The sequence below is a fragment of the Seriola lalandi genome, unplaced genomic scaffold (genome assembly GCF_002814215.2).
Source record: "Seriola lalandi dorsalis isolate HSWRI2012SDOR001 ecotype SW California unplaced genomic scaffold, Sedor1 jcf7180002054689, whole genome shotgun sequence".
Lineage (NCBI taxonomy): Eukaryota > Metazoa > Chordata > Actinopteri > Carangiformes > Carangidae > Seriola > Seriola lalandi.
Window position 1 is genome coordinate 2823809 of NW_019525242.1, and position 23943 is coordinate 2847751.

The window sequence follows — 23943 nt, forward strand, 5'->3', positions numbered from 1 at the left end:
ATAAGAACTGACTAATCCTTCAGTGTGAAGATTTGGGATCAGAGCGTATGACAGCTTATATTCATACAGCTGACCAGTGAAGCCAGTGTTGATATATCTTTGTGTCTACTGCCTTTTACACCAGGGAACAGACTGAATTCAGTTCTGCTGAGCAGCACACATAGAGGTTTCTCATGACGTGTCACATTTCTACGGTAACAGTGACAATGAATAACAAACAGCCCTTAGTTAAAGAATATAATGATATTATGAAATATGAGAAAACCAGCCGACAGATTCAGACACAGGAGCGTTAAACACATGATGTTTTAACAATACTACAATTGTACACGTACCGCTGTTACCTCACCCACATCATCCCCAGGGGGTTTCATTGGTTCTGACAGAAACACATACCATCACATGACCCATAAGCTGACCCGTGCTCACGGACCTTTGAGCTTGACCTGGATTTCCATTTATTATAATTATTTTGGATTACATTGAGTTCTTTAGCAATATTGTACATAAAAGAAGGTTGCACAGAGAATAGGAAAAGGAAAAGGTAAAAACAGACATGACACATCATGTAAGAAATTAGTTCTGGAGCTGTCCCTTTAAACGCCCTTATTGTCAAACACACCACATACCAGTGGAAGTAATGGGACCTCCCAGTTCCCAGGCAACCCACTGTTCCCCTCTTTTGTGTGTGTGTGTGTGTGTGTGTGTGTGTGTGTGTGTGTGTGTGCGTGTGTGTGTGTATGTGTGTGTATCTGACTGCTAACAGAGAGAATACACAGTCCTTTCAATGTGGATGTTTGCTCCTCTTATCTAGTAGAACACGTAAGAGGATAGATTTCTGTAATCTCTTTATGAAACGCCTGATAGATCTGTTCAGAGAGGCATCAGCTAGCAATGGCTTACCGTCTGTTTGAAGGCAAGGAGCACGCTGCTTCCTACTGTAAGTACAGGATCTCTCCATCAGATCATCTGATACAACAGGTGCTGGACTTCCTGGAAAAACAGGTAAGTGCAGGGAGAGAAAGGATGGTGACCTCTGTGTTATTAACTGATAAAAAAGGATTTATTACCAGATGTTGAACTTCACTTCTGGGTCTCATTGTCATTGGATGATGTCATAATTTTACAGGACTGTCAAACATAATATTTGAAATGTTTTTTCAGAAAGGTCGTCCCTTTGAGCTGGCGGTGGATGTGGGTTGCGGCTCAGGACAGGGCACTTTGCTGCTGGCCAAACACTTTGCTTCTGTGGTTGGGACAGACGTGAGTCCTGCCCAGCTGGAAGTGGCGTTGCAGCATGTTAAAGAGCCAAACATCACATATAAGTAAGTATGGATTTTGTTTTGTTTTTTAGTTCTGAAGATTTTACAAAAGACACAAACATAAAATATGAAAGGCATATTAGGTTCTTTCTGAAAGCTACTTTCTTGTGCAAAAATTGAAAGCGCATGTTTTTTTTATTAATTTATTTTTTCATTAAAAAAAAAACTAATATTATAAGTACAATCCCAGCTCTGAGAATTTGGTAAGCTACTTTGTTGAATCTTGGCCAAAGTGGGAACAATGTGACCCTTGTCTGGTGAGAGTTGGTCGTATTGTGAGGCCCACATTACTGAACCATCACAGTCAACAGGATAGTTTGATGCTTAATTATTATTTTGCTATATCATATGTAAAATACAAATAATTACAAAATTGTAACATATAATATAACAGGCATGTGTCTGTGCACATAATACAACTCAGACACAAGACTGCGTTGACTTTACCCAGTCTCAACGGGTTGTTTCTGCCCAGCATTGGTTCTACATTGACCCAAATCTGGTGAATTGTGACTCAGTAATTTTTGGTGTGTAATTTATCACGATATTAATAATTTTAATATTAATACTCACAACCTTTTGTTGCTGATGTGCTGCCTGACATTCCTTTTTCTATGTGGAGTGGTTAATCTTTTGTGCAGAGCATGATGGGAATAGAGGCAGCAAGCAACAGGCAAAGTTCAAATCAGTGAACTGTGACCTAGAGGGTATGCTAAAACTGAAGAGTCCAACTGTCAGGAGTTCTGCATCACCACCACGCATCTTGTCTGCTTATGTTTCAGTTGTAAAACGTCAGATGGTCCAAATTTCATTTCACCTGATCAGAAGTCAGAAGTTTGATTTGTTCCTTCTCAAGACAGTGTGTGGCTGAGGAGCTGCCGTTTGCTGACAGCTCAGTGGACCTGATGACAGCCATGTCTGCATTCCACTGGTTTGACAGGCCACGCTTCCTCCGAGAGGCCCACAGAGTCCTGAAGCCCCGTGGCTGCTTAGCTCTGCTCAACTACACCATTGACATGGAGCTCAGCCACCCCGACTGCTGCTCGCACACGCTGAACCGAGTCTGCAAAGAGGTACTCACCGAATATTCACCTGAGAGAGGCGACAGTGAATGTGCTCTGAAACACACTCAACCACATTTGCAGACGAATACAGTTTTAGGTTGTATCATTTTTGATCAAGTAAACTTTGCATATGCAGGACACTTACTCAAGTCTATGAAGAGACGCACTCACAGTGACCTTGCGCTGTCAATACTGTTTACATACTATCCATAGGGATCAATCCTGCTGACTCGGGCGCTTCAGGGGAACCATTTCTAGTCATGGACAAAGCAGATTTTGGACTCCAGTTGGGGAGCACACCATTTAACAACTAAGTCATTTGTCATAACCTATTCATATGCATGCATATACTGTAAGACTAGAGTCCTGTCCCAAGCAGATGTACATTTCCCATCTTGGCATTCAGCTTTAAAAGCTAACTGGCGACACTGCAAGTGCAAGTACTGTATGCCAAATTGACTCTAACTTTTTCCCACTGTGGCGTGTCAAAATGTCTTCCGGGAAAAAGTTATCTGACTAAGATACATAATGAACAGTTTTCATAATAAATTAGGTACTAAAAGTTATTACTTATAAAAGTTGAAAACCAAAGAAAATGAAAAAAAAAACTACTTATAAATGAATCACAAATGACAGCAGTCTCCCTTTAAAATCAGACAGGCATTTCTGAAACGAAGATATATTCCCACGTGCCCCTCTCTCCTCGTGGCCTGAGGTGGAGTGTACAAGAGTATCAGCATCACCCATCTGGTCCATTCACTTAAAGGCAGACTCTCTGTTCAGTTCTGCAGGTGTAGGGGACATATATCCTCCTCCTACTCATCATCATCATCATCATAATCACCATCATTATCATCATCATCATCATCATCATCATCATCACTATTATCATCATCATCCTCACATGGACCGTAGTGGATTCCCTGTCTAGAATGAGTCATGACCTTGAATCAAAATGAACATCACCACCATCTAGTGGATGCTGGATGGACATACCTTAACTGAGTGCATAGTACAGTTCACTCACTGTAGGTTGCATATATTTTTCAGAGAGATTTTGTGAGTAAAAATGTACCATTAAAGTGTTAAGGACTATATCTCTGAATACACAGTACCAACACGCAGCTACATGTTAAAACGTCTTTAAAAGTAGCTGAATAAAAACGAATGCATCACTGAGTAAAACATGTCTGGTTCATGTTCTAAATCATGCCACAAATGAGTAGATGGAAAGAACAATCTAATGACTCCCCTTCTTATGGTTTGATCAGTTTTACGCAGCCTTACAACCATACCGCAGTCCTCATCTGGGTCCCAGCTCCATTGAGTTATACCGGGAGGCATGTGAATCCCTCCCTTACCCTGACAAGGAGTGGTGAGTGACAGCATGTTTTTCTTTGGTAGATTATCCTTTTTTTCTGAATTTGTGATATGCAAATACATTTTTATGTTAAGGTATTTTATTAATACCTCATAAACTCACAGATTTCGTTTGGAGTTTGGACACACTTTCCAGTTCAAGTGTGTCCAAAATTTTGTTCGGTACTGTATTTGTCTTTTCTTTTTGTCCAGTTTAGGAAAAACTCATTAGCGTGTTTGATTCGTATGTGTGTGTTTTTACGAAGGCAAGAGTGTGTGTGGGTGAGAAGGCCCATGCCTCTGTCCAGCTACATGGGGTTGGTGGAGTCTTTCTCCAGTTATCAGGCTCTGCTGAGAGATGACCCACAGAAGGCCACCAGTCTCTCCCAGGACACCTGTCAAAGGTAAATGCCTTTTATATACAGCACAGTATACACACATATGCACATCACACCTTGTAACAAAGTTGTGTAAAAATGATTATAAGGATAGCAATTTGATCATTTGTATGAGAAGTAAATACACATTTACATATGAAATGCAAGCCTGTTTGACTATGTGCTGCAAACACGTGATGAAACAATGAATCCTTAAAACGGACATGTTGGAGAGGTAAAGTGTGTAACAGCAAAGCAGCATGTTGTCACAGATTCTCTGTCTCCCATGCTCCTCTCTCCAGGTTGATGACCATAATGAAGGTGACCTCGGCAGAGACAGAGGTGGCGGTGGCTGTGAAGTATTTCTACCTGCTGGCCTGCAAACCAGAGGAAGCCTGACTCCTGCCAGCACCCACAGGAACCTGAACTCTTGTGTTTTGCCTACAAATGCCATTTATGTAAAACGAATAGCTCGACATTTTGGTGCTGGAAAGTTGTACATGGAGGATGATGAGCTGTTTCTTTAACAAAAGATATGCAAAGGTATTGGTTCACTCTCCAATATCTTTATCTCGCAGTCATCCTCTCTTCATGGCGCTGACACTGTGCAGATTCACAGTATATGTTTGCATTATATGACTGTGATTTGTGATTTGTTGAAGTACACAGGATTTTATTGTGTGATGACTGAATGTCTTACCCACTGTGGACAAGGTGAACAGGTGCAGTATTTGCAAGGATTGTTTTACAAAATACCACTAGAGGGAAGCATTTGATCAAAAGTCAAAGTCTGCATATGTTCTTTATGTGACATCTATGTTGCATGGGATCATATTCACTGACACATGCAATATAATATTCACTATATGTAGACTGGATGATGATGCCATACTGTATAACATTTTTTTTCAATGCAAGACTCACACTTTCTAAAATTATGCTGCAGAGTCTTTGAAGGGAAGCATGATTCCTTTGTGTTGGTGTCAGAGCTGAGACAGCTCTTTCTTCTTCCTGCTCCAAAGACAAGCCGGGCAGAGAATGTGACCCGTCATCATCCTGAGACATCTCCAGACTTTCTTTTCGGGTTTGAAGCTGAGTTCTTTGATAGTCAGTCTTAGATTTCCTTTCTTTGGATTGTCCTTCTGATTCCTCTGATCTTTGTCATCTTCGCACTTCTAAGGCAACATTTACACCAGAGGTCACAGTGTTCACCTGTATCTACTCTTTATCTCCTGGTTATAGCTACTTTTTAAAGTGTTTTGTGCTCTTTTAAAGAAGCAAAAGTGAGGTGCAGTATACATAAGTCTAACCCGCGAGCACAGACAAATCCCCATCATCAGTGACACTCAGGTTCAGGTTGGTATAAGCTGAAAAGTCAGCTGCCTGTAGCTCTGTAACCTGGCGGGGGGCCAGTACCACTAACCCCACTCTCTGTTTGCTGGAAGACACCATACAGTGGAAAACATGAAGTCACTCTCCAAATAACTTTCAATGACCTCCAATGATCTCTGTACAAAGAGCAAATTTGCACTGGATGACTCATGCCTCCTATCGGATTTATATCCACTGATGACACTGGCCCAAATCTGAAATAAGTATCTGAAAATATCAGATACCATGTGCTTTTCTTTTCCTGGTTACATTATTATAGATGTGTACCACATGAGAAATATTTGTATAATAACAATGTACGAAATGACATAAAATGTTAGAACAGTGTGACAATAAATATGAAAAAGGTCGGTTGTATCACATTTAAACTGTGTTTGGCCAAATGATTCTCTATAGAGTTTGTAGTTGTAGTTGCTTTAACACATAGTGCCCAAACTAAAATTAATTGGACACTTGGCCACATAATGTTTATGTTGTCTGTGGCTCAGAGTCGAAAGTTACCATTTCGATTGAGGTAGAGTTGTCTCCAAATATGAGGAGTAAAGAGATGACTGTGCATAATAATGAGTCTCAAAAGTCTCAAAGGTAGCGGGTTTGCCAAAATCAATAGTTGGCTACGCTCAGCTGCGATCAGAAAAACTAGAAAATGTCAAATGATCTCATAGACAGAGGGGCGCAAGTCTTATGGATGAATGGAAAATCATTTGCATGGTGAAGAAAAAACCCATTTATGACTGAACAGCAAGTCAAGAATGCCAGTCAATGGACTTTGGCATTTAATGACGATTTCAGATGCAACGGGATGAATGCAGAGATATACAGGAGCAGTCTGTGTTCATTCTGTGGAGAACCATCCTAAACATACAACCAAACACACTTTGGCTGTACCTCTTCAACCTGAACTCTTCGTTTAATGGTGATTCATTGCGAATGAGAAGGGAAGCTGAAAGCAACAGCTCCAAGTTTAACAAAAAAACATGGCACCATCTGATTCAAATCTGGGCCTTTCTTTTCTGTCTGTTGCTGCAACTGTAGCTTTGAGCCTCATCTTCAGGTCACATCTCCAGCAAACATGGTGCTATTGTCTGATGATTATTGATGGAAAACATTAGCTTTCCATCCAGTGACACCAGATCTCTCCTCTTAAAAATGTTCACAAAACTCAGTAAACACTCAGCTTCCAGTGATTTATTTTTATTGATCTGTTTTTGAAATATGTCTTGTCACAACAGGATACTCCCTATCAGTGTGTCTAATCTTTTCATCTTTGTAGACTGTCGCAGACGTGCAGAAACATTTCTTTTGAAAATCAATATGGAAAATATGAATAATTCAGGAATCACACACAACCCAAAATCCACCACAAAGGATTATCAAACACACTTATTTACCACACTGTATTTGAATAAACTCATATGAGTAGGACTCATTTGCGTACTCATTTGTATTAGTCACGAGAAACATCTTTCCCCCTCCTACCACATTCAACTGAAGGAAGATTACATTGTTTTAACAGAAGGAGCAAGAACAGGATATTTAGGTGTGAAGTGTTTGTCTGGGGGCATGTGTACTTTGTAACAGAAGAAAATGGACAAACTCTTTACATCAGTGATGCCAAGCTCAGATAGCACCTGACACTTTGAGTGTGCTCTATCGATTCTTTTCAAATAGTGCAGAAAGAGTTGGACCAACTTCAAACCGAGCAAGCTCTTCTATCAAACAGTGAGCTGATGTTTGGCCTGTCTGCTGCACAGATGTTTCCATCTCCTCAGTGAAAGTGGAGTGTGTAACATCGATAAGAGTATCTGCGCTACAGCTAAAAGCCCGTCCTGACTACTGGAGACATCTTCAAAATAATTCATATTTTAACAGAATATTCCATAAGAATGTTTCATCCATGTCATATAATGTTTGCATTACATAGACTGTATATTTTAGTAATTTATGATCCTATGTTTTCACAAAGTTTTATATCTTTTTGGAGTGTAGTCCATAACAAGTTGGAAGGAAGAGCAGACATTCCTCCCATGAGTCAATGCATGAGTCACCTGGTGATATAAACTTCTGATGAGCCTGTGACTCCTGCTGCTTGCAAACATTGCACATTACACCAACTTCCCACATGCCTGAGGACGGCGTGACAAAATATTGCTGCCAACTTTGCTTCTGTGCTCATTTATTGTAAACAGATATCTGAGCACCATTTTGGGAATTTACACCAAATCTAATGCGAATTTGATGGAGAACGGATGTTTGGAGTCACACCGCTGTCCTGTGATGTCTCAGTAGTAACTCTATGTCTTTTTCTGACAAGACAAATGGGTGTCTGGTAGATGTTAACCTTAGAGTTAAACTAAGAGACTTACTGTGCACATGAGTTATTCATTTTTTTCCTGTTTATTTCAAATGGACCTCAGCTCTTCTTGATTTTCTAAACACCCTCAATGGGTATAGTAACAGCAAAGCAGCAGTAAAGCAAACGTGCAGTACAAAACAGGATTTGTATTGTTATGACATGTGCATTAGTCATGTTCTGCAGAGAAGTTTTTTCTCTTAAATTGAGTAGACACTACACACACATCTGGGTCATGTGGTCCAGCAGGGAGAGCAAAGCCCCCGGTGTAAGACTTTGTGTCTACATGATTAAGATTAGAGCCACTGGGGCTGCTGTCACTGCTGCTGCAGTCACAGTCTGATCTGAATTGACAGCCAGATGTGACTCTAATGTACATACACTGTAATTGCTAGTCCACCTATTATTTAAGAAAATACATTTAGGGAGAGGTGAAAGATTACCATGGTATTACAAATCTTTGTGAAAGAAAAGTACCCAAATCCTTTGGTCCACATTAAAATAAAACTTCTTGCATGTTTCCAATGAATTCGGTCATCCTTTGACTTTTAATCTAAAACCATCATCAGGTCAAAATTTGAATTTTTTCCCTTACGTTATGACCAAATACCTGCAAAGCTAATGACAATCCAATCAGCTTCAGCTGTAGTTTGTATTGGGTGCTAATTAGCAGATGATCACCATGCTAACTCACTAAACTAACATGGTGAACATGGTAAACATTACAATCTGATATACATCACATGTTAGCGTGCCGATGATAGCATTTAGCTCAAAGCAAGGCAAAGCAAGTTTATTTGCATTGCACCTTTCACCTACAATACAGAATGCTTTACATTGGCAGAAAGGGATAAAAGAAAAACACAGGCATATAAAAGACAATATAAAAAGACGAATAAATGGGATTTGAAAAGGAGCAAAACAAGATGAAAAAGAAAATAATAAATTCAACATTAGAAATTTTGCCACAAGCGGCAATTATCATGGTCCAAGCAGCTCACGAGCACGTATGCATTAATTGCTATTGAATTAAGCTGTTGAAAAGCTGCTTTTTCAAGGACTTTATTTAAAAGTGGGAGGTTTAATATTGGCCTGTAATTGTTCATTAGTGAGTCATCTAGATTATTCTTTTCTATGAGAGGTTTAAGAACTGCACTTTCCAGGGCCTGAGGGAATTACCCTAAGAAGTGTTGAGTATTTGCCAAACATCTGATGACATGCAGTTAAAGACATTTTTGAAAAAGCCGATAGGCAGAATAAAGGCAGCATGAGGAGGATTTCAGATATTGCACAATTTCCTCCAAGGTCATATGGTTGATAGGATCAGTCTGGGTCATACTACTTAAACTGGATGCAAGGACAATACAGACCTTATATCTGATACGGCTTTTCTAATTTCCTGTATTTCATCAGTAGAAGAATGAGGCAAATTCATTCCATGACTTAGTGGAATAAAGCTGGGAGGTTGCTGATACAGAAGGCTTCGTCAGCCTGTCAACCATAGCAAATAATGCCTGTACATTAGTATTGGTTTTGGCAATGATGTCAGAGAAGAAGGACCTTGTATTTCTCAATTCTAGATTAAGAATAGAAAGTCTATTCACTTTTACATTTTTAGTGTGGCATTTCTCAATGGTCCTTTTTGTGTGTAAAAAATGTAAAAAAAAAAAAAAAAGAAACAAACTGTCCAAAAGCCGTCTGTTTTGTTATTTGCAGCATTAGCCAGTGCTTTCAGTTTATCAGCGAATCCCAGACAGGCTGTGGCAAGAGGAGGAGAGAGTGAGGGGAGGAGAGGTTAGGAGGCTGTTCCATGAGCTGGTTATCAACGACCCTGGCACTGAGGCTGGCGGAAGCCGCTGTGTTTCATGGTGCATCATCTTAGGCCTGGCCAACCAAAAATGGCCCATCAGCACTTTCATTCCAGATCTGCTTGGGTGGAGGCCATCTGCCCTGAAAGGATGCCTGCGCCCCCAGACTGGTGACAGCGGTCATCTAATAAAAAAAACTGGCCTTCCAGTGTTCACAGACAGTTAAACAGTTTAATTAAACTACTTCTGACTGCTCTATGCAAACATAATTAGCCCACACATGTAGATTAAGTCTCCTTATTTCTCTTTTAAAAACCACAGCATTTGGGAAGTGGTATGTTTTTAGTGTCTTCCTGCTTATGTTTCTGATAACGACATCTCCCACAAGCAGTTACAGGTTAAATCATCCCTTTTTAGTTTTTCTGAAAGAGAGTTTTCTACCCCTTTGCCCCACATGAGACATCAACAGTCCTCTCCACTTATGTCTCACTCAGATGTATTAATGGTTCAAACCTGTTTGTCAGGGTTGGCTGCAGCCTGTGTTTATACCCCCTTTGGCTCTCCGCCAGATGTCCGGTGAAGTTGCCTGAGCTGAATCTGAATTTTTTTTTTTCCTCAAAGGAAGCTAAAAGCAACACTGCGCTAAAGCACAGCCTTACAAAGCTGCTGGCATGGCTGTAGACCCTTAGTATTGTTTAAAGGAGCTATTTGTACGTTTTTCTTATGCTACATAGCCATCGTTAGCATTAACAGCTACCAGTCTGGAAGAAACAGAGAAAACTTACAAATAGCCCTTTTAAATAACGTACTTTACTGCCTGGAGAATCATCATTAAGTTGTTAGTAATAAAGTAAATGTGTTATTTCCAAACAACTGATGAAAAAGACTTTTCAGCTGATATGCATGTGTTTCAACCTCTAGAGCAAAAAGGAAAAATGAAAAACATGAAGGAGGACACTATCTTGTTTTTTTATTCATGTCACTAAGTTGTTATAATGAATGTGCCTCAGAGGAGAGAGGTGAGTTCACAGAGTAGCATATGCATCGTCAGAAGTGTTCACAAAACAGCTTCAAACTTTTCACTGGTTGGACGAAGAAAAAAAAAAAAAAGGATGACTTCATCCCCCAGTGAAATAAGCAGAGTGACTGAATCGCAGTCATGGAAGGGAGAGGAAGATGACAGTGGGTAGACAGGTTTAAAGCTTCCAAGACAGCCCAGACTCTGGATTGTACATAACATAGCAGCAGGAGACGGATCCTAATATTTTTGTATCCAGCACACAGTCAGCAGATGTTTTTAGACTTTAGCTGAATGTTTTCCAAGTCACTGTTAGGCTGCACATATCAAAGTTGACAGAAGCTAATTAAACATTTCTTTTTTTTTTTGTAAGGTTTCTGAAAAGATAAACATAAGTCTGAAATTGCTTGAGGTGCAACTTCTGTCTGTCCCTTTTGGGTAGGTAAGCTAAACCAACTTTTTTTTTTAATCCCTTCCCTCGATGCTGTTGTTGAGCCTGAAGACCCAGAAGTGACAGAAATATTTTATTTCAAAGTGAATGTCTTCATATTCAGTACTGGATTTTCTCTTTTATGAGTCATTTGAGTTGAAGATGGAAAGTTTTATTTGTTGATTTCTTCAGTATGTTCCCAAAATTGTCCTCCCAGTCTTGAATTCTTGATCCCATCTGGATTTCTGACCTACTGTTCTTTATCTCTTCCTTTCAACAAGAATCAGTTCATGCTGATGTTTATCTTTTCATTGTTTGGATCTTATTCTACAAAATATTTTTCAATCTTCAGATGATCAAATTTTAGTTAAGAGTTTATTCAGGTGTTCTCTTCCATTTTGTTACAACTCTACTAGCACTCAACTAAATACAGATGTACATTTTGTCCTTACTTGACATCCACTGAAAAAAAAAACAATGTGTGAAGCACACCATGTGAAGAGGAGCGGATGAACAGAACATTGTCACGGGGGCACATCCTTTGGCGTGTGAGCATCACTGAAAGCCTGATGGCCAACACCTGTCTAAACAGATGTAGATGAAAAACAATATAATAACCCGCTCCAAGATTAATACTCTCCTCTTTTTTTAAAACCTTCATCTAACCGGGCAGGTCAATCAAGAGCAAGTTCTTGTTTACAGTGACAGCCCTTGTGCCCCATGGTCCATAACAACTGGCTGAGTGAATCACAGTTTAGTCCAAATACTTCAGGGTGAATTGGGTTTGCTCCAAGAAGTGAGTGAGCTATTTTGTCAAACAGTGAGTCTCGGATTTCTGTTTTGCAGATGGTGCCCTTTTCAAGTGTGTGTGTGTGTTTGTGTGTGTGTGTTTGTGTGTGTGTGTGGATATTTCTTCCTGAGCATTATATTATTATTATCATTATTATTATTATTTATTTTATTTCATTTAACTTTTTTAAACAGAACTGAAAATGATGGTGAATCTTGGAAGGCTAAATGAATAAAATGAATGAATGAATACATATATAAGCATGAAAAATAAAAGGAAGTGACTAGGAACAGAAGAGCACAAATACTGTTCTGAATGTTATCTCATCTCATATGACTTAGGGGAATGGAAGAATATTTTCTGAGCTTGCTTACCAATTAAGTATCTGTGAGGGTTTTTCGACGTGTAAGTCACAGTAAGTCACAGTTGGTAATAACTGAAAATAAAAAACATTAAAAGTTAAATTAATGCATACTAGAAAACGAAAATGAAACATATATACCCATAAACAGCATTTGACTGTAATGTTAAGTTCAACATGCTAGAGCTAGGCGGAATTCGGGTACTACTCTGAGGAACTGTTTATCCGCTGCCATGTCTACACGGACAACAATAACCAACGGCATTCGCTGCACTTCCGTTGCCCATGACGCCGGAGCGAAGTTCTGACAGCTGATTCTCCAGTCAGTTTAAATCCATTCTGAGCCTCCAAACCCTCTGTTTTTGAAGTGATTCGCAGTCGTACGTGCCTGCTACAGTCTCCGGTTGGAGTTGCAGACGACGCCTTGAACAGAGGAGGGCAGGTTGATTATGGTGTAGCACGGAGCGCTAGCTCTTAAGACAGCAGGTAAAAACACAACGCTCAGAGAACACTCGAGCTAACACTGGCTAGAACAGAGACTTTATAAATAACTTAGACCCGTCATTTCACCCTTCAAAACAGTGACATTTCGTCGTGCGCTCATCCACATGTCCGAGGAATAAACGCTGAGCTGAGACTGGTTTTAAGCTTGGACATTGTGTCTAGCTAGCTGTGATTAGCGGTGTTAGCGGATTGTTATTACGGGGAGTTCACGAGCCGAATAGTGCAGTGACTAGGCTCTAACTCATAAAAGTATATACATTAGCATTAATCCTACGTCCGTATAACTCGCTTTCAATACCACAAGACGTCTTGTCGTGTGGGATATGCACTTGCTTGTGTTATGGTGAGTTAGTTTTAATCAGTTGTGAGTTACAAGGGACATTTGCTGAGCAGCTGATCCCATATGTTATGGTAAATAAACCTGATACATTGCACTGAGACTTGCGCATATGAGGTTGACCAGTTTTAGTGTTAGTGCTCATTAAGGTCGTGTGTTTATTGGTTGGGCAAGACGTTTATGATCCTGTGTGTTTGTATTTTCTCTCCCACCTCTGTTGTCTCTCTGTGCTGCACGGCCCTGTCCCTGCAGCTATTTGACAAACATTCAGGTAATCTGTGTCATTGAGCAACGCCAGACTGTAGTGAGTGACAGCTGAGGCAGGTGGGCGTTGAGTCAGACTGAGTGAGGCACATTTTACTGTTACCTGATACCTTCACTCTCTGCTTTTGCTGCCCCTCAAACCAGCTCACACAGTTCTGGATAGACAGGATAGCCTGGGCATACAGTGCCAGTTAAGTGCTCACATGGAGACTTGTACATGACCTCTTGTTGTGTTGATGTTTTTTTGTTTTTTATTGGTGTGTATGGTGTTAATTGCACATTGAGTTTACTTGTCATGAAATGTGCTATACAAATAAAAACAGTAAAAGAATGACACTGGGCTTGAAGAGAATACTAGGTGAAGTGCAACATTTTCAAAATAGCAGAAGTTACTGTGATTAGCAACACTGGATTTATTTACATTAACTGAGTGATTTCAAGTAGTGTGTCTAGGTTAGATGTTGTTGTACAGATACTGGTGCATCAACCCAAGCTGGTCTGGGCGAGGTGAATATAGATGTTTGAACAACTGAAATGCCCTGAAAGTTGCCATAGCAATAACTTATTGCCAAATGTAGAATACTGTATTTTGTTTATTTTTTGAATTTCACATCAGTTTTCCGAGGTACCCAGAAGGGTGGCTGGGAATCTAGACTTTTGGATAATTCAGTATATAGAGAAACCGATCATTTATCTACACATTAATCCGATCAAATTTTTGCCAGAATTGGTGCCATCCTGTTTTTTCTCATATCGTTGTCTAATTTTACAAATGCATATAGAATAAATGCAAAATTGTCAACAATTACAAGGGCACAATGCACAAGAAACACTACTGTGACTGAACAAAAGCAGATCTTCTCAGAAGTTCACAGTTACAGGGCATTGATCCTTTCTAGAAGACATGTTTACAAAGGTTGAAGGTATTAATCTCTGAATTTAACAATGTCATGCAATTGGTAATAGCTTCCTGCTGCACAAGCATTAAAAGGAAAGTTGGCAGGAGCATGACATTGAAATACTCTATTGTTTTCCTGCTACTTTGCTGTTGCAGGGAGTCTGTTGAATATTATTTAGCAAAAAAAAAAAAAACAGCGGACATGCTTTTCTTTGTGGGCACACTCACTATTTCACATAATCAGAAGAGAGTGTGAGAGATAAGATGTTATTTTTAAAATCTTTTTGTTATGAACTTTGGTGTTATCTTGCCTACAACGCCCCATAACTAAATAACTACTATTTAAAACCATATGTTAATGCATGGTTTTCGTATATCGGGATGTGAAGGCGATGCTTATGTGTCTCAACAGAACTTTTTAGAAACATGTTCTCCCTTATTAACCCCTCTCATTTCTCTGAATGCAAACTAGAGTTCATCATGATTGAAAAGCAGATATATAGATACTTTATTTATCCCCTCGGGGGAAAATTCATGTGTCCAGTAGCTCATTAGTCATACTAATAACAACAGTTAATAATGAATAATAAACAACAATAATTAAAAAAACTCTACTTCCTTTGGCTGAGGTATTATATAGCCTGATGGCAGTAGGAACAAAAGATCTCCTGAACCCCTCTGTTCTGCAGAGCAGCGATGATCGGGATGCAGCTCTTTAGTTTTTACTGCAGATTGTTTCTCTCTGAATTGGCTTTTGTGTAATGGAAAGTTCCTCAATTTACTGCAGGTAATCTCATTAACAAGACTATAACTCTACACTTAGACTATTACACAATTTGTAACCCCACATGTCTTTTCTCAACAAGGAATCAATTGTAATCAATGTCAAGCACTTAAGTATTGCTGCTCCATAATTAAGTGTTATAGTAGTCAGTTTATTACTGTAGGAAGTGTGCCAAGGAGTAGACTTAAACCTCATCATCTCTCTGTGTCCCACCTATTAAACACTTGCCATTTCTGTCCTTTTTCATCTCTTTGCAGAGAGTGGGAGAGTGGGAATATGTGGAGGCTAAATGTGAAAAGATCTATAGATCGTTTTTTTCTAGGCAGAACTGAGCTTGGGCCTGAAATATAATTTTTCTTGAAAGACTGTTTTTTTTCTTTTTTTTTTTCTTTTTCCATCCATCTGATCTTTATCGGCTTAATCAGTGTAGTGTCGCACTGAGCAAGTGGCAGCCTGGCACAGCCTGGAATTATTGCCAGTGTCTCGCATGGCTGAGACATAGACATATTCAACAATTCACATTCACACCTGCAACCAATTTTGATTTGCCAGTTGACCTTGTGTGAACATCTTTGGTCTGTGGGAGGAAACCGGAGTCATTTTTAACATAATTGTAATAAAAATAATCACATGCAGACTGCTTTTAAAAAAAATATGTCCACTGAGTAATTATTCAATATTACTGTATCTGCATTAATGAAACAATAAGATATATTGTGTGCAAGACACCTGTGATTGTTAAATGTTATAAATTTGTTTGCATGGACCGATGTCCCTAATTTCATGTGCATTTTTCCCCCCTCTATTCTGCAGTATGATAAAACTGACTAACGTGCTCTTTATGGTGTGTGTGATTATCAGGGTTTTGAGCAGCAGTGCAGTGCAGCGTGGGGCAAAGCGAGGCAGATCACAGCGGCGTAGCCATGCTAACCTTGGCCAGTAAACTGAAGAGGGATGATGGAGGAAAGACGGGCCGTGCCTCTGGAGCCTCCGACTCCACCCACAGGGTCTCCATCAGGGACCGCCTCCTTACCAAAGGTATGTGGGTCAATGTCGACTTTATCTATTTCTTCATTTGAGCTCAAACTAGGACTGTTTCAGCAAGATTGCAGTTAGTTTCTGCCTCTTAATATAATTACATTCACGAGGCCAGTGGGGCCTCTGATTTTGGAGACTAGTGGCAACATTTAGATAAAACTGAAAGAAATGTGATCAAATTTGGTGGCCACTGCCTGCGAAATCTTTTTCCTAATGTTACAGTCGCAGTGCATTCGTGCTGACTTTGCGTGTTGCTTCACTGACATGGCCGTCTACACGTCTGTCTTCATTCTGCTTAGAGCTCACTTTTCTATCACCTGTATGTCAAAAAAAAGTTCATTGTTGCAGTCGTCACTGTGATGTGTTGTGTTGAATTTAAAATGCAGGTGAAGATATATTTTATTTGACTTCTTTCTGACTTTGCAGCTTAAAGAAACAGAGAGCAGACAAAGCAATGTAGTCTAGTTAAGGTTAGCAGACAGCAGGCACCTAAATATTTGAAGACAGACAGTGTAGGCCAAAATACTTTTTCCCTGACTGTTGTTTTTTTAAATGTGGTTTATCTAAACACTGACCGACGGGAACTTGGAGAGATGTGTATGAATTGTGCATGGATTCTTCATGTTCCTCTTCCTCCATGGATGTTTGGACTTTTCTTTCTATTGCTGTGTCTCTCTTTCTTGCCACATTTATTTTTCTTCATCCGTCTGTTTCTCTCTGTTCATGTTTTTGCCTCTGGCTCCCTGACTTTTTATTTATACGTTCCTCTTATTGCCTTGAGATGCAACTTCCACACACCTGACTCCTTTCTCCTCCTTTAAATTTCAAAAGGGTCCTTCTTACTTTTTGGTCATCTATTTAGATTTGTCTCATTCTGCCTGTCACCATTTCCCATGCTGTTTTCTTCTTTCCATATTCTTTCTTTGCTGTAGTCTGTGCATTTCCTTGCACATTACCCAATTACTATTACTACTACTAATTTGGGGGTTCAGAATGTAATATTGCCTGTTAATTGTGAACAACATTATCAAGTTGGGTAATGTCATAAGCAGCGAGTTTATCAGAACATTATAATGTTTATACTCAGAGTAAATTCAGTCGTGGTTTCTCCTCTGCTGGTCCACTATCTTTTAGAGTTCTGTGTGAATGTGGGTGGACAAAATCTCACAAGCACCTGTCAGTATGCCCGCCAGTATAACGTCTGAGTGACTTTCTTTCCTCTGTCTTGCATTTCTTGTGTGAGTCCTTTTTCCACAAGGCACTGGAATAGATTCACTTGGTCTGTTTGGTTTGGTGCCCACAAGGGTGATAATTACAAAGTCAAGTGAGCTGGCTTGGGAACAGCAATTTATAGCGCTTAAAGTGAGGATGACAAGCTTTATTTTTGTTCTCACGCACTAAAATTAGAGTTCAGTGCAGTTCATCTTGCTAAAGCAAAAAATAAGAAACCTGCTCATTGATGAGATCTTATTATTTCCCATCTTTACTGCTCTTGCCAAGGGAGTGCAGTCTTTTTCACAAATCAAATCTTTCCAACCATTAGCTTTCAGGGAACTTAAATGACCATGTAAATTAGAAAAATATGAAAGTGTAATGCAATGCGTTGAACAAACCAGGTAGCACTTGGACAAAGGGGCAAATCTGCAGCCACAAAGGAGGAATCCATCTTAGTGTTTGGACCATAGCACACAGCTGAGAGCCACTGGAGTAAATTGTAGATGATCTTTAGGTAGAATTTCTCAAAATGACAATAGGGAGAGATCTGACATTTTGCACATGCTGGTCATGGAGAAGAGTACTTGCTCTGATAAAAGCCCGTTCTTGGGTCTCATTAAGCGAAACTGTAACTCCCTACTCACTCAGGGGGAGCTGTTAATTAGCTGAACCTGTGCTCTGACCTCCATGTGGAAGGGGGGAAAAAAAGTCCTGAGTATAATCGAAGCACCCAACATCTCAAAGAATACATTTATATAAAAGCCAATGGAACGCTCTTATAACGACACCCAGATTAGATTACCTAGATAACCCAGAGAGGCACAGCATCATTTTACACTTTAGACAACTCTTCTTTTTTGATGAAAAGCTTAGTTTGTGCAGTTTGTGCCATTGTATCTTTTTCTCCTTCTCTTCTTTTTTTTTCCTGATCTGTTGGACAGATGAGGAGATCAGAGATTTTAAACCAGCTCACACAAACCAAAAGTGAAAAGTGTGTCAGCGATGAGAAAACAAAAAACCTGAAACTTTGCCCAGGGGCAACACCAGCTAAACAACCCTCTACCCTCTCTGGTGGTTTTTAAACTTGCGTGTTAGACATGACGATGCTTTTATCTAGAGTGTGCAGGTAGCATAACAGTGCCTCATTTGAAAAGTGCGTGTCTGTGCTGCTCTGTGTTTGCCATTGTCTCTGCTCCTCTCTTCAACATTGCTCTTATTTTCTCTCAACAGAAGTTGCAGAACTTGAAGCCAATCTCCCTAGTAAGTTTGCCGAGCACCTCTATACACTGCAGAAATGGAGTTAGTGGAGTTAGACTCATTCTCTCCAATTGACTGACTTAATATACCATATGTTTTTATAGTGTCCTGATGTAGGTCAATTTAAAATGTATTGCTGTGCCACAAAGCCATTCGGCCAGAATCCAAATAATTGTTTCACACTAAATGTGTCAGATTTTGATTCAACAGTAATGTTTAATAATGTTTTAACTTCAATTGTCTGTACACATCAAGTTATTCATTAAAGACTGGTCAGTTTAAATTATTGACTGATTCATTTCTAAAGCCATCTCATCAAGGCTACACCTGAAAAATATGCAAAAAAAATCACATTGGGATTTTTTGGGCAGATATTGTGATTCCAATATGAGTCATGGTTTCAGTTGGAATGGTTATTTTTGCATTTAATTTTCACTGAAAAAATTTTTGAAGGATGATGATGTGATTTTTGCATGTTACTTAACGTCTGGAGAATATGATTTGTGGGCCAGGGCGTCTCTGTAGCACCACAAAGCTTAGTTAACGTCTGTTGTGACACATTTGACCTAAATCAAAAATACTGCCGCTCCTGCAAATTGGATATTGCACTTGGCCATATTGAGATTTTGATAATATTTCGATGAAGGCCTAACGTTGTTTAGATTTCCTCTTTTAGCTTGATCACTCACCTTGAATACATGAATGTTGCTGAATGCCATGGAAATGAGCCATAGTAGCCATAGTCTTTAATGAAAACACATGCGCTGTGGACCTTGATAGGTTTCATGCTTGTTATATTTCTGACCTGGGACTGATTTGTTCATACAGACTGTACCCTCAACTGTTATTTCAGTATAGACTAAAACTACAGGTCATCATTAGTCACTTATCTGGTCATTGTTATGCTTGAGTGCAGAATTCATTATCGTTGCTTTGGCTGAACTCTGCGTGCTTGTTTTTGTTTGTGGTCTGATGTGTTTTGCCTTCGCAGCTGAGGATCATGAACGCCAGAGGAAGTGTGCGTAGCACAGAGTGTTGACTAGAAAGTAAGAAAGTGGGCTAGTTTGCACATAAACATTTATATTTTAGAAAAGACACAGCCTAAAACAAGTAACAATCCAGCAGTGTCAGTCTGCACAATATTGGTAAAATTACTTCAGTCATGTAGGGAAGAGGTTTGACACTGCACTGTCAAAGAAACTGTACAGCCAATCCTCAATTACCAACAACAATGAGGAAATATGGCCCTCTGTAAAGATTGATTTATATTTTCATGAGGCTTCAATGCTGTGAAAACTTTGGACTTGCTGTATGATATGATGGATTTTCAATAACATGAAAGAGAGTTCAGGGAAAAGGAGTAAATTACAGTGTGTAAAAAATGACATTGAACTTTTCTTTTAATTTTCTTTAAATATTTTAGCTCTCCTGATAATTTGGCCACATACCACTATTTGTCAAACCCCACCAAACAGGCAATTTGCACTGTATGGCTATTGGTATCTTTACAATTTACAATTACAATTTATTTTTTATGGGGGAAGAAAATGACATATACTCAACATATGTTGTCGGAAACTTAGATGTCTGTCAACTCAGGTCCACTATGAGTACAATGTGAGACATCTGTTTCCAACTTATAAAGCAGAGTCCAAAGAAAATCAAAAAATGTTGGTTCTGCTTCAGACTGTATCGAATGGGTAGTGATCAGAAGAGGGGATGAAATGTGCAACAGCAAAGACAGATATTATTTATACACAGATTATCACCCTAAAAAAAAAAACAGAACATACTCCAATGATGATACCCACATTATCAGAGTTCAGCTAAGCTATATGCCAGCATAGTGACATTGTGAAGCTACAGAGAATGGATAGGAAAATAAGAGGCAAACTGAAGGCAAATTATACTCACAAACAAAGGATGTGTTCAAGGCAGACAGCACTTCAGGGATGTAGATTTGAAGACCAGGTGAAAGTCAGGAGTCAGCAGCTAGCGGGGGACACATCAAAGGTAGTGGGTCATTTTATGAAAGGTTTTTTCCTAAGCTACAGGGAGAAGACACACACACACACAGACATGGAATATAAAACATTTATACTTCCATTATCATCTTACACTTTAATAATAATGTTATTTGACATCTCTGATGATTGTTAGGGCGTGTGATGCTAAAGAAATTTCTGTTGGGTCTGATTGTATCTCTGCATTTGCTCATTTAATGACTCAAACATTTCACTTCACAGTTCTCCCCAATAATTCAGTCCAAGTTGAAATAAATGATCTATGAGCTTGGTTGAGAAAGTTTTCAAAATACAAATTAACTTTCAGATATGATAAGAAGATCATCAATTATTTGTAGAGAGCTGTATTTTACATCTGCTCATTCTGAATAAAAATCATTTGTACTGTTGCTTTTGATTCAGTGTTTACTTTACATCCATAACATATTTTACAAGTCTCATAATGTGTCTTCAATTTTTTTATGCAGAACGATAAAAAACCAAAAAGAAAACTGAAGGGTTGTTCATTGAAAAGAGCTGCTGCGATGTTTAGTTAGATGAACTTTTTGCACATGAACGAGGTCATGAAGTGCTCTCCCCCATGATGTCTTGAGTGCAGTAAATGTCATTGGACACCAGGGGGGAATGTGGTGCCACAGGGACTCCCACAGGCCTGCTTTATGCAGACATACAGTAACTCCTGAAGTCTGTGCTGACTGTATGAACATAGTGTGACTGAGGACGGATGTAATAGGTACAAAAGCTGGCAATAGATGTAATTATTGACCTTCACACAGCTGCTTTTGGCTTTAACTTTCGACTCTATTAACTAATAATTGTCCTTTGTTGTTCAGGTACATGCAAAGCCAGTTTCCCAGATGAGGACAAGCTGCATCATTTTCAGCTGGCAGTGTCTCCTGGTAAGAAAATAGGAGGAAACTTCTTTGTCCTTTTTTCTGTTCTTACTTCAATAACAGCTTTAATACTGAATGATTACTTTGTCACACGAGATGCAGAAAAACTGCCAACAGATAATGTGATTTTGTCTCCCATCCTTGCATTGCTAATATTCTATACACTTACTGCAGCTGAGTTTTTGATCTAATGTTGCTCTACAATTAAACCCATCTAAACTAATAAATATATGCTGCAACACATTTATTAAGGATTATGTTAAACCCTTATGGAAGCCTAAGAAATGCTGGATACGAACAGTTAGAGATGCCCAAATTGCTGTGATGAGGCAGCTAAAATCATATGTCAGTGTGTATGAGAACCAGCAACATCCCAAAAACAGAATTTTGAATCCAAAACCAGAAATCAGGACAAAAAGTCTGCATGTGTCAGAAAATGGCCGAAGTAGCCTTTCACTTCATTATACTAACATCATGTCATGTCATGATTTACAAGTGTGAAAAAAGATGTTCACTGAAAACAGCCTGCTCTGCAAAATGATTTTCTTTTAGCCATAGCCTGCAGTGAGCACACGTAACCTAATCCACTGTGTTCTCACTCTGTACCATCTTACTTCCAAACAATATGTCGGGTTCGTGTGTGTGTGTGTGTGTGAACATCGTGGAGACCTGCAGGTGTTGGTGTATTGTGTCTATGTTCTGTCCTATAAAGTATTCCCTTTTAAATGGCCCTCCAGTCTTCTCTGTGTTTCCACATTTCTGCTGCACTGTCATTATTACCTAAGTCCACTGTGCTGGCTCAGCAGTGTTCCAAGCTAAGTGGGCTACCTGTCGAATATTGTACAAACCAAACACACCAGTGTCGAATTACCCCACTCTCTGGAGGCTCTCTTACCTCACACTCCCTGCTCTCTGTCTGTCATACACACACTTTCTCTCTGTCCACGAGCCCAATGTCACCGTCTCATTTCCCTCATTTGTATAATGTGGCAATTTATCTTCATCTGTTGTTTGAGGATGCACTTCAAGGACAACTTCAAAGAGACTGAGATAAAGTTGAAACACAGCTGTGTGTGTGTGTGTGTGTGTGTGTGTGATGGAAAGGAAGGGGCAAAGGAACAGACTGATAATTGGGTGAGGTTGAAACATGTATAGAAAAAATGTAGATGAAACCAGACGTGTTGAGAAAATTGTGCAGAATTGTAGGATAGTCGAGTTTCTTAAAGGACAGTACCAGTTTATTACAACTGGGGTATTGTTTTTAATATCTGTATTATTATCTGTGTTATCTCCCTGCCACCTGGATTCAGCTTGGCTTTCACAAAGGCCTTTGTCGACAAATTCTGCAGAGAAAAGCAAAGATCAGCAATTGGAGAAACGGTTTGGTGTCATGTTCTTTAAGAGGAGCTTGAGTTCTCAGAGAAAGACTTGCTCAATTATTCAAAAGCTTTGGCTCTCTCCCACTCCCCTCCCTCCCTACACACACTCCCACCCCCTCCTTTTCACTTCTACATCCTCTTCTTTCTTCTGCCATTTGTGTTTCTGTCCCTTGTTTACTTTTTTTTTTTTTTTTTGGTTTCTTCTTCTCGCCTGCTCGCTCATTGTCCATTCCATTTGAAGTTGGGCAGGTGATGTCTCTTCATCACTTGTCATAGTTTGTGACCAGTACATCTGGTGGTTTAATACAAAGCCATGATACTTAATACTTTACATTATCAAAATGCAGTGTAAGTGCATCGGTAAGCATGTGAACCTTGTGGGAGATCACATACACAGGGGAATTCTGTGAGCATCTTTTATTAAGGGTATCCATTCAGTGGATGCGTATTCTTTCTCATGCTTTTTCTCAGCCGGTACTGAAAATTTTTTTAAAAACACAAATCAAGAAACTTCATTCCCTGATATCTTTTTCAAAAAAAGTAGTGAAAGTTGTCTCATTTTTCTGTTTTCCTCATACTGTGCTGTCAAATTTCCTTTGAGAATTGCAGTGTATTACGTAGATACTATCTACACAGACACTTCAATTTGCACCACAGGGGAAGCAATTGTGGTCAGCCAGGAAAATGAAAAATGCAAAGGGAATTTGCCTCAGGAAGCAGGTCGTCCAATATCCCCTACACCCAAACCAGCGTGTGGCAAAATCATCTTGACTTGCTGTATTGAGATTTTATAACCTAAGGCCTATGGAAGCGCTTCTTTTCTTTTCTTCTTTTTCCTCATTTGCCTTAGTCTTCTGTTCTTGTTAACTTTAAAGTTAAAGCACTAAGGCACCGCAGGGCCAAGGTGCTTTTCTTAATATTTTAACAAAAGTCTGACTCAAACGGTCTCACTCACACCAGTCAAAACTAAACAAAAGAAAAAACACATTAAAAACACACAAATATGCACACACACACACACACACACACACACACACACACACACACACACACAAATTTTTGTCAGATTGCTTGCC

General features: G+C 39.4%; 2 protein-coding genes across 2 annotated transcripts in view; both read left to right on the forward strand.

Moving 5' to 3' along the window:
- Nucleotides 1-713: 713 nt before the first annotated feature.
- LOC111667405 (putative methyltransferase DDB_G0268948) lies at nt 714-5876 on the forward strand. The gene is made up of 6 exons (XM_023423069.2): nt 714-1005; nt 1165-1325; nt 2179-2395; nt 3658-3761; nt 4012-4149; nt 4425-5876. Exons 1-6 carry the CDS (start codon nt 895-897, stop codon nt 4519-4521), a joined length of 828 nt encoding a protein of 275 aa, XP_023278837.1. The 5' UTR covers nt 714-894; the 3' UTR covers nt 4522-5876.
- A 6656-nt stretch (nt 5877-12532) lies between these two features.
- Nucleotides 12533-23943, forward strand: part of ube2f (ubiquitin-conjugating enzyme E2F (putative)) — a 41552-nt gene continuing 30141 nt past the window's right edge. Inside the window, exons 1-4 of the mRNA XM_023423123.2 lie at nt 12533-12760; nt 15923-16099; nt 18545-18574; nt 21429-21494. Coding sequence (XP_023278891.1) covers nt 15985-16099; nt 18545-18574; nt 21429-21494 — 211 coding nt within the window. The 5' untranslated portion in view covers nt 12533-12760; nt 15923-15984. The remainder of the gene's footprint in view (nt 12761-15922; nt 16100-18544; nt 18575-21428; nt 21495-23943) is intronic.